Source organism: Simochromis diagramma, unplaced genomic scaffold (genome assembly GCF_900408965.1).
Source record: "Simochromis diagramma unplaced genomic scaffold, fSimDia1.1 OVJJ01000304.1, whole genome shotgun sequence".
In the NCBI taxonomy this organism is placed as follows: domain Eukaryota; kingdom Metazoa; phylum Chordata; class Actinopteri; order Cichliformes; family Cichlidae; genus Simochromis; species Simochromis diagramma.
The window spans coordinates 10430024-10441775 of record NW_024387030.1 but is presented as its reverse complement, the minus strand read 5'-3'; the positions used below and the strand labels follow the sequence as shown (position 1 = coordinate 10441775).

At 40.7% G+C, this 11752-nt stretch overlaps 1 protein-coding gene across 1 annotated transcript; it reads left to right on the top strand.

The window, feature by feature from the left end:
• Positions 1-2558: 2558 nt before the first annotated feature.
• LOC120739778 (serine/threonine-protein kinase pim-2-like) lies at positions 2559-3875 on the top strand. Its single transcript, XM_040041666.1, has 5 exons — positions 2559-2574; positions 2853-2947; positions 3055-3235; positions 3322-3492; positions 3582-3875. Exons 1-5 carry the CDS (start codon positions 2559-2561, stop codon positions 3791-3793), a joined length of 675 nt encoding a protein of 224 aa, XP_039897600.1. The 3' UTR covers positions 3794-3875.
• Positions 3876-11752: the final 7877 nt, after the last annotated feature.

The window sequence follows — 11752 nt, the reverse complement described above, 5'->3', positions numbered from 1 at the left end:
GATATAAATAAAATAGATATGATAGTCAACACAAAAAGGTTCAGATATTTTTCAGAGTGCATGTCAGAGGTGTATCTATTTATTTCCTAAAAACAACTAATTGAAGACATTCAGTGGGCTACATGCTGCTGAACTTAGAAGACAGAAACAAAGGATCAATCCTATCACGATACTCTCACTCTGATACCATTTCCAGTGTTGGTATTAATACTGTCAATATCTGGATGGATCTGCTCACCTTTAGTATTTTCCTCATCATCCTGTGTGGACATATTGTCTTAAGTCTCAATCTGCTCTTTTTTGTTCTCCCTCATGGTTGGTTCCCTCCTCATTGTGTGAATGAGAATTAGTTGAGCTGCTATTATTTTGTGCTTTGGTAAAAGCTAAGCAATAAAGCTGCTTCTAAGTTTACCTCTTGTTTCCCAAGTCTGGCGTTTTAGGTCCAATTCCTGCCTGCTGCACAGCCGACCTTGAGCTATTCTGGTTGGTTGAAAAAATGGAAGTGTACTGTGAATCTACTCGCTAGTGGGACAGCTGGTCCATTGTCAGTTTTAATTACCTTTTCTCATTGCGGTGCAAAATATAACACCAGACTATCAGATACCAAACCACTGATGAGATGGGAGTAACCAGTACCTCTCACTGTTATAATCCAGTGCATCAGGGCACAGACCGCTGTGTTAACTAATAGTTCTCTTGGCTTTCTTTTGTTTTTCTTTTGACATTGGGTGACTTTTCACTCATTTTCAGTGAAATGTTTCTTTTAGGTCACTCATAAGTCACTTAACACTGACCTATGAGTAATTCAAAGGCAGCTAATTCAAGGGATGAACCAGCGTTTTGTCTACACTCAGACAACTTAGCAAAGAACCATTTTTAAATTGTATCTTTGGCACTTTGTTAGTAGCATCCTGTCATGAAAACACATCATTTGTTTCCTTTTTTTTTGGTTGAATCTATGAAAAATGCCAACGGTAACACAGTTTAAAAGGTATAATTGTATTTAAGTAATTCCCAAGTAGCTCAGTAAACTGAAAATTAACCTAATGCTAACATATCTCAGCATGCCTCAGATAGTTGATTCTGTCCATCTCACAATGTTTTTGTTATTTATACTGATGCCTATTGGCTGAGTGCGCAAAATTAATAGTTGGAATCAATATTAAAAATAAATAAATGAATACAAAGATCAAAGGTAAGGTTTAACTTGACTTAAAAATAATATATTTTTAAATGTTTAATTGTATTTGTATAAATAAATAACAATTAATCACTGTAATAACAACAATTAACTTTACTGAATAAATACTAAATTACTAGGGATAGGTTTTATCCGATACCGGTGCCAAACCGGTACTTTTGAAACGGTGCCGGTGCTTAAACGGTGCTCAAACCAGTGCTTAAAGAATGGAGAACACAAAATTGGTCCAAAAACCTCCCATGTTCAGCTGTTTTTTTGTAAAAAGATAACAATGTTAGCCTTTTCTGCAGCTATGGGGCACATATGGCATCACTCTTGGCTGGAAGCAGTGCTTAAACAATGGAAAAAATACAAACTTTGTCCAAAAACCTCTCATGTTGAACTGTTTTCCACTTTTTCTTTGGTCATTTTAGCCTTTTTGGCCAGGGTGAAGGGAGTATCTGCCATCAAACAAGAAGACAGCCGCATGTAACTATGATGATGTTTGCTAGTTCACCTTACATGCATTAATGTAATAATGTGGTTAGCCTACTCAACGTAAATCACACACGAACAACATTAAGCTACTCACGCAGAGAAGAACGGCTGCTGCTGCCATCATCATCCGTCATCATTTCTGCTACACTGGCAGGGCTAGGGGCCAGGACTCTCCTCTTCGTGTTTTTGGGGGATGTTGCTAACTCCGGGTCCGATAACAGGCACCACACCTGCAGTAGATGCGCTCGGTGTGAGGTCTCGCAGCAAGCTATCAAATATGGCGCATTTCTCGGCTTTTAAAAGAAACGCTATGCGTCGCCAGGTGTTTCATCGGATTCGAGGTGTTACCTCCTTTGACAGTATCACAGTATCACCTTAAAGCACTTGTTGCAGGCTGCTGAGTTTGCATCTTTTGCTGTGTAGTACAGCCAGACTTGACCGCTTCGCCTTGGGCATTTTAGCTCTGCTCTAAAAGAACATACGTACGTGGACCCGCCTACTATCCTCAGAAACGTAAAGTGATTGGCTAGAATCTAAAGTGTGTCACAGCTCAGGAAAAAAAAGCACCGAAATGTGCGCTGCTTTTTGGTCTGGTTACTACCGTTTATGTCAGAACCGGTGCCATCATGGCACCGGATACCGGTACCCATCCCTATAAATTATTATCAATAAATATGGAATAGATTATTTATTACAAACACAAATACAGATTCATAACTGATCAAACAACCAGATAATCTCCTGTGAGCAAGTGACTGGCAACAACGGAAAGAAAGAACTCCTTTTTAACAGTAGGAAATCTCTGACAGAACCAGGATCAGTGCGGGCAGGTATCTGCTTGTAACTGATTGAGGAGATGCAAAGAAAGAGAAGAGAGAAGATGACAGCACTGAGAGGTACACAGTGGAGGAGAACCTCTGTGCATCCTGCACTCTGAGCCTGCAAAGCTTAAGGGATGGTTCAGAGTCACCTGAGGTTTAATCAAAAAGGAAAGTTTTGTTTGATCTTAAAAGTAGAGACAGCATGTGTCTCCAAATCTAAACTGGGAGCTAGTTCCACAGGAGCAGAACCTCTCAATTATACTATACTTTTTACTGATGACTCAGGCTTCATGCTTCCTTGAGTAAGACTGAGTCAGAAAGTAAAAAGTCTCACAGGCTTTGAGTCTGTCCAGTCCTGATCCTGGTGCAGGAGAGACCTGTCCCCGCTGTGGACCTGTTTGAATACATAAGAGAAAATGGAGGATGTTTACCAGAAGAAAAGGCCAAGGTAAGTTGACTGGAAGAGCCTTAGACTGTACAGCATTCAATCAAAACACAGAGTATCAGAGAAGCATCAACCTGTTGACTCATTACTGTCTTTTTCATCTTTTCCAGGTCATTCTGAAGCAACTGGTTGATGCAGCAAAGGACCTGGAGGAGAAACACATCTTTCACCGGGACATCAAGAGTGACAACATTCTGATTGAGACCGGCTCAGACGTGCCTCGAGTTCGTATCATTGACTTTGGACTGAGCTGCTTTGCTACGGAGCGATCGCGGTTCCGCTTCTTCTATGGTAACATATTCAGCTCCTGCTCTTCACAGATGTAGCAATTTGTGCCTTTTGTTTTAGAAGAAATTGTAATTGTGTCTGTTTATTAGGTACACCTATCCACAGCCCTCCTGAATGTTACTGGGGCAAAAAATACAGGCCTGGACCCACCACGGTGTGGCAAATGGGAGTGGTGCTGTACGAAGCGCTTCATGTGGGGGACTTTAATATCATGACGTTCATCGAAAACGAACTGAAATTCAACGAGCATCTGTCCCCACGTAAGAAAACATCACACTTCAAGATTCACTGATGGCTTGGATCACTGGAACTATCATCTTCATCTTTTCTCTCCTTTCTTTCTTTCCAGACTGCCGGAATTTCTTGGACGCGTGTTTAACCGATGTCCCGGAGAAGCGTATGCACAAAATGCAACACAAAAACTCACGCGCATGGTTTTATTCGCGAGTCAAACGCGCTAGACTGATGCGCGTTTCAGGCGTTTTGGCGTTTTGGCGACGCAAATCTGCTTCCGAATTTTCGCGGGAGCCGCAATCGCGTGTCATCGCGCTTTTCCATTGACTTTACATGTAAACCTGACGCTCTATTCGCGTCCATCGCGTTCGGTGTGAACACACCGTAACACTTTTCCACTTATAAAAGTTAACGTTAAGGTTCCTGATAGTTAGAGACAAATGCAATCGCATGGCAGGATGCTGTAAACGGACCAAACTTCAGTCAGGAGAACAACTGAGATAATCCATCCACAATACGAGGTTAGTCATTAATATACTGCAACAATATGGGAATAGAGCAGCTGCCAGAGAATTCAACATTAATGAATCAATGGTACAGAAGTGGAGGAAGCAAGAAGAATGAGTTTAATAAAGTTTGATTTATCTGACTGCTTTGTTTCGCTTAATGTGCCTTATAATCCCGTGCACCTTATGGTCCGAAAAATACGTACTGCACACAGCAGTTTAATGTTGCAAAGCACCTCTTTTTAACTTCAGTGGATATTATACATGGTTATGCTCAGGATATGTCAGCACATTTCTACTGGAAATGCCTTCTGGTTAAACTTTCAGCAAGGAATTTGCATTTGCACTGTTACATTTTTATAAAGCTTTAATGTACATAAAAACCAGCTTCTTGTTTAAGTGAAAATAAATGGAAGGTTGTCTTTTTGCGCTAGTAATGTTGTGGAGTTGTATTTTGTCTCGCATCAATTATATCGTCAGTTATATCGTTATCGCAAATTTTAAAATATATATCGTGATAAATATTTTTGGCCATATCGCCCTGCTCTACTCCTCACACTCTAGGTGAGGAACGAGTTGCTGACCCAAGTTGAGGAGTTCAATCTTTTCAGCGTCTTGAATGGACAGTGGAGCAGGAGATTGGCGTGTGGACTGTTGTGGTGACAAGAGAGCAGTTCCTATCCTCACCTATGGCCACGAGCTTTGGGTAGTGACCAAAAGAATGAGATCATCAATACGAGAGGCGTGGAAGAGTTTCCTCTGAAGGGAATCTAGGTCTTGCTTGGAAATGGGGTGAGGAGCTGGTAAGGAGAAGTTCTGGAAATTTCTTACTGGAATGTCGCCTGAGGACAGAACAAGACAGACAGAAGAGATCCTGGCTAGCTTAGGAATGCCTTGGTGTCCATCTAGATGCACTCTGCTTAGACTACTGCCCATGCTCCACAGACCCAGATTAGAAGCAAACGATGGATGGATGGATGGATGGATGAAAGTTTGAAGTACTGACATGGTTGTAGAGCACTACGTGATCCATTTTTTTGTTTAGAAAATTTCTATGTAGATATAGCACATGTATTAGACTTTCTTTGATTTGTGTCTAGGCTGTGGTTAAGTTATGTATTAGCTGCTCCTGTGAGAATGAATGTGATGAATGTGTATTGCTTTATTGATGTAATTGCTGGTAATCGAGTATTGTTAAAATATTAATTGATATACTGCTAACGGTGGCTACTGTTACGATACGGTAGCTAATGGGGATCTAAATAAACAAAACAACAGAGCTCTTTGGGCTCTAAACACCATTTAAATATTGTCATTGTGTGCCTCTGCAGATCATTACTCCATCCTCCTTCACCATTATAATGCTGGGAACAGTACCACAGTATACAAACCCTATTATGATTATAGTCCCAGTAAGCCTTTCAGTCACAGTGTCACTGCCTCCACCAACTATCATCTTTCAAAATCTCTCTGGCCAGTTCTTCTCCCATACTGTCATATTCATCTGAATTTTCTCTTATATTATTACACTTGTATATCTGCCTCCTAACTTTGTTATCATTCCTGGGCTCGCACACCAATGTCTGCTTACACTGTCACAGTTTTATCTTTCCTTCCGTATACTGTCACAGTTGTGGTGTGTCTGTCTACCTCTGTTGTTACTTGTAGTTTGTCTCCCAGCATGGCTGTTGTGGTAACAGTGTTTATTCTGCCAGTCAAAGATGAGGCAGAGGCAGCATCGCTCATCCAAGTGCTGTGGAGAGAAGCTGTGGTGAGGAGAGAGAGAGGGGGAGAGTGAGAACGTGGGGGAGAGAGACAGCAATCAAATTTTAGACTGTAAAGAGTCCCAGGCAGTTTATACACTTGTATGTCTGAGATAAGCTCAGGTCTTGACTGCTGTTATGCAGAATTTCCATACAGTTGGTATACCTGTGTCGTGATGCAGGCAAAGCTGGAGTGGTTTCTCATCCAACAAAAATGGCACAAAGCACATGGCTCGAGCAGACAACAACCTCTTCACAGAGCCTCTTCACCTGCATGTTTTTCCTCTTTGCAATTACTTCTATAGAATATTTGAAAAACTGTATATTTGGACACTAAAGCTCAGATTTTCTTTTTCTTACACTGGGGTGCAGTAGAAGGGCTGATATGTTCTAGAGGAAAAGGCTATTTTATATCAACAGAGCAGTACAATGTAAATTTCTTGAGAAGCTGTTTAAAATGAAGATGTGATTTTGGAAAATGCAGAAAATTAAATATGTGAGAAATTACTTCTATCATTGATCCAGAAAAGCATAAGAATGCAGTGGTGCAATAAAGCAGTCCTGTTCACTGATTTGCCATATTGCTCACAAGGACCCAGTACAGACAGATATATTGAAGAGATACAGCAAGCAGCAAACATGATATAAATGCTACATTTTTGTATGTGTAGAAATGTACACCTTTAGAATGCATGACAGGACTACCTGAAATTACACAGCTTTCAACTGTTGTGCTAAATCTAGACAATTTTAACATCCAAAGTTGTAAGTAAACAGCTGACTCTGCGAATGACTCATGACCTTAAATGGGTGACTAAGTGGAGCAGGAAGTTTAAGCATTGCTCTAGTGAAAGCTACCTCATAGCTTTCAGATACTTTATGGCTGCAGAGACCATGGACACTCTGTACTGTAGCACTCGTCTGGTACTTTTCTGTATGCTTCATGCTATTTATGTTAGCTTAGCAATCAAAAGATTTTTTTAAACATACATTTAACATACAGTAGATTCCCCCTCTTTACCTGCAAAAGTAGCAAGACTTACATGTATTTTTAATTTGGATGGGTCGTAGTAGGCCTACTGCCATTTGGGAGATGAAGGACAAGACGTTTATCACTGTAAATGAAAAATTTAGCTAGTGCTAATAAGCCATTACTAGGCCTCAGTCACACAGGTCTAGTATTAGGCCTGTGTTTATTTAGGTTTATTTAGAAATAATACACAGCTCCTAACATGTTGGCAATCACTTCCTGCCATTCACTTCATTCTTACTTTGTAGTGGCAGCCCTAAACCTGAGTCATTCAACCCATCACATCAAACTGAATTGTCGTTACTGAAAAAGGTGTCACTCGTTTATTAAGAAAATGCAGCAAAACAACACATGATCAGGGTAGCACAGTGGTAGCATTAGCATTAGCATTGTCACGTCACAGCAACGAAGTCCGAGGTTTGAATCCACCTGCCGGCTGAAGTATTTCTGTGTGGAGTTTACAAGTTGTCTCTGTGTACTCTGCACTGTATGCACTGATGATTCTGCAGTTGTCTGTTTGTATGTGTTAGCCATGCAATAGACTGGCGACCTGTCCAGGATGTACCTCGCCTCTTACCTTGCGACAGCTGGGATAGGCTTCAGCCACACAAGGTCCCTGAATTGAATAAGTGGGGAAAAAATGAATGGATACATGGATGGATAGAGTGAATGATCACTCGCTGCAATTATGATGTGATTTTTGTTTCTGTAGAAGAATTTGGGATGGATTACTTGCCAAAGCATTTCAAATACTCTGCATTGAACTTCAACCCGGATCTTAATAGTTTCCTCTTGAGTTCAGGAATTGAGATAATTAGGAATTATGAATGCGAATAGGAAGTCGCTTTGTGTCTGAAACTAAGCACAGTTTAGCATAGTAATGTCACATCATAAAACTGTGATTTTAACAGCCTATTTTTGTCATGTCACCTGCTACAGGCACACCTGTTGTGTCAGTGTAGATATGAGGTATTGAAGAAATGTCTTTGTTCATTGGAAGCTGCTTTGTTGCATTGTACTGCTATAGTTGGAAATGATACAGCTGCAGTTATCATTGTGAGAGGTTCTTGTGTTTGCCACGTGTTCATTTGTCTTTGTGCGAAGCTGTTAATCTCTAAGTTCATCATAAGAATTATTTTCAGCTCGTCAAATTCTCTGCTGACATTAAAACTTTTAATAACCAATTCCATACATGGTGAAACTTTTCACTTGAGCACCTGCATTATTCTTAAGATATAATCCCTTAATTAATTAAGACTTTGCCAAGTTACAATGTTGCTGTCATTTCATTGGGGATTTTCAGTTAATCTGTTTTCAGATTGATGTATTAAATTCCTTCTTGCCCTGTTTGTCATCTCTTGAGGTTGCTAGTATGCAATATTCATCATTTAGACATGAGATGATGAGATGAATTCATGAATTCAAAGTTGAGTTACTGACACTTTCACAGGACTGACAAGAACTAGTCCTGTGGTGTCGGTGGTGGTAATACTGGAGTAATGGTATTTTAAATCATTTTCAGAGCTTCCCTTCCGGCACACAGAGGGCAGCCTCTATGTCTGTATTCATCCACTGTCTCTTTGATCAATTCGGGGCTCAGAGAAATCCACCACCAATTACTGTAAAACTAACCTGTCACAAATTGCTTCTGTTATTAGCATATCAAGACCGTTATGATTACAGTGCAAGACTACAGCACAGAGAATTGAATCCTAAATATATTCTCATCTTCCCCACGTAAAGAAGTAATTCCACGTGTCTTTGCTTTTCCTTCTTTCTACTGACAGTTTAATAGTGTGATACAATGGTTTGGGAAAATGTGGGTAATCTGATAGTAATTGGAAAAAAAAATAGGCTGGAGGCGTATTTTGAACACATTCTTCTGCTTATTAGAATGTGACAATCTTTGCCTTGAAAACCTAAAAAGATACAGAAACAAAATAAAAAAGAGGTTGCATTCATGTTTTTTTCAAAAAGTGACTTTATCCTTTTTCTTTTTCACCTTCCTGTAATCTGATTTTATAATGCAACCTTGTTTATTATCCTTGCAGATAAATCTTAATAAGCATGGTTCTGTGGTATCAACACTGTTTAAAGTCAAAGGCCTGCACAAATAACCTCTTTATTAATAATGCTTGACAGCGTAGTCGGAAGCTAAAGGCTCATTACAACGCACTAACTAGTCCCTAGTAGCAGAGACGCATGGCTGCTGCTGGTCTCTAATAAAGAAGAGACTAATTGGCTAATTACATTCAAAGACAAAGCTCGTGAGTACCTCGCTCGTGGACCTCATTTCAAAGGGCCGGTATTTAAAATGCGTGGTGTAAAACTGAGGTCACTCTTTAGGAAACTAGCTGTATAATGAACACCCGACCACACATTGCAATGCACTTGTAACGTATGCACATATTCATAGACTTACACAGACTCTCACACACAAATATACACCAAGTGTTGGCGGGAAAATAGGGAGCAGTGACTTAACATCGTGCAGCTCATTAAGGAAACTGACTTCATTAACATGCTTTGTATTTAACCTCATTGTAGGCTGAATATAGAAATGGAGAACTGCTTTGAAAATGTTGCTCTGTGTGATGTGAGAGAACACAGAAGTGGCATAACATGTCTCTTTGTTCTGCACCTTCTTGGAAGTTATCAGGTTGACAACCCATACCTGGGAAATTTTACACTTTGCTCCAACTTTTGAAAGAGGTCCCAGCAGTGAGCTAAATAAAGGAGAAATGGGAAAGCTGCGGGATGAAGATGAAGAGCTGGATACAAAGAAAGGGGTAGAGAGTGGGGAAAGAGTATAGCTGACCTGACAGGAAGTCTTTGACAGGGACCCACATGGCAGGTAGCAGAGGTGCAGGACTCTGACACTGAAACTAAGCGCAGAGTCATCCATCACCGTGGCAACTCTGCCTGTCAGTACAGCAAGCCGGGGGATGCGGAGGCTGTGCCGGGGCAGATGGGAAGGGAGAATGAGGCCTGGAGTCCTCCACCAGAGGCAGGACAGCAGCCAGGATGTACATTAACACACACACACACACACAAACACACACACACACACACAGCCTGGACGAGCACACACAATTTAAGATAGGGGCTAAAGCGTGCTTTGACCAATGGCCTTCCCTGTCCCTTTGTCCACTCTGCAGACCAGCTGTCTGGAGGAAGTAGATACAAGCCATCCATCATCACACTCCTCCTGTCTCTGAGACCTCTAGCCAGGCTGCGGGAACAGTGCAAATGTGTGTGTTTAAGCATGCGTGTGTGTGCATTTCGTGATAGCTATGTGTTATTTTTTGCAGCTATGCGCTCTACATGTTTTCCACGATCAGCTGCTGCTATGTGGTGACAAAAAAGAAGGTCGAGAACAAGAATCCATTTAACCTTATCTACTTGTTTTGTTAGCAGGTGCTAACAAGTATTGGAGTGCATGAGAACATTTATATAAGCACTGTTTACTTCTCAAGTGTTCACGGGGAGGGGAATGATTAGCATTTCCTCTGACATGATTGAGTTTCATGTAGCTGTATGTGTGCTTTTGTTTTGTGTATCACCGTGCTGCAAAAATCTCTCACAACACAATCAAGCAATGCTTCAAGCCAATCAATGACAATCAGAGTTATTCAGATGTGGCCTGAGCTGTGAGCTCTTCTGGTCTTAATTTTAAAATCACACCAAATTCACAATTACAGCTGATTACCATCATCACCGGCTTGTTATCAGGGGATTACAGGAACGCAAACAAACTGTTAGTGGTCAGATTAACAAGTATGAGCAAACAAGCGGGCTGCCATTATGATATTATACTCAATTTAAAAATGGTTTGTCTGTGATAAAAAGCTGCTCTGGACAAGTTCAGTCCCTCGGGAACAGCTACAGTAGGGTTGAATTATGAGATTGTCTACCGTCGTTTGATGTTGCACAACCAGACTGTTTCCGGGCTATACGGGCTACAGCCAGCTTGATATCACTGCGTATAGAGCACATTGTATCGATAATTACATTTCTTTTTTAACTAGAACAACAACAACACAGCACACAAAACACAATTTTGATTTCCCCACAATTATTCCTCTGCCAGATCCGTTTCACTGTGTCATTTTTGTGGGAGCAGACCACTTCATTTCATTTAGATACTGTAAGTCACGGTGCTTAGATTCAGTGGAAGATTAAAATGTAACTCAGTTAAGAGTCTCTAAGGGAAAAGGCAATCGTCAGAGTATCTTGTATCTAGTTAAATTCCACGAGAGGCAGATGTAGTACAAACTACGATATTGATATTGCTTTATATTAGACCAACAGTCACATAATCCTCTGCGATAATGACTGATACTCAAGGCGCTGCAGTCGAAGAGCTCTTCTGCGGTGAAGTCTCTAGAGACCCTGAGACCAGATTAAACCCCAACTCATAACAACAGAGGCGAAATCACGTCAGTGGACACAAGACACAAAAGAACATGGCGCAGTGTGAAAAGAGATGATTTACTTCTGTGATTTGCTTTTCAACACATAATTTAGTTCTTTTTTTTACTGATTTGATTGCTGTATGTGAAGTGAGAGCGCTATAGACTAAAGGTCAGGTCTTTTGAAAAGTAAAGGTTAAATCTTTCCAATGACAAAAAAAAGTCCCTTAAAGCACTCTGAATAAAGTCTGGACAGTCAGAATCCTTTGCTCAGCAGACTATCATCTGAAAGTGGAGGGAATCTTTAACTGCAGGCATTTATTGCTTGTATCAGAATACTGGAAGATGGATAGATTATTCAGGACCTTCAGTCAAAAAGAACGGGAAGGGTGGCGCTTGTCTGATCGATCCACCTCATCAATATTGAATTTGCTGCACAAGTAGACTACACAAGGCAGGGGCTGGAGGGGAAAGGAAAGCTGAAGAAGTACATGAGGGGAAAAGGGAAAAAAAGACTACATTTCCAGAAGTGGAATGTACTGAAGAGGTGGATTGTGAAGTTTAACAAGACACAA

Bases quoted from the DNA above. Each gene is read 5' to 3' on its own strand.
- LOC120739778 (XM_040041666.1), top strand. The intron at 3,236-3,321 runs GTAACATATTCA...TCTGTTTATTAG, and splicing joins GCGGTTCCGCTTCTTCTATG to GTACACCTATCCACAGCCCT. The intron at 3,493-3,581 runs GTAAGAAAACAT...CTTTCTTTCCAG, and splicing joins CAACGAGCATCTGTCCCCAC to ACTGCCGGAATTTCTTGGAC.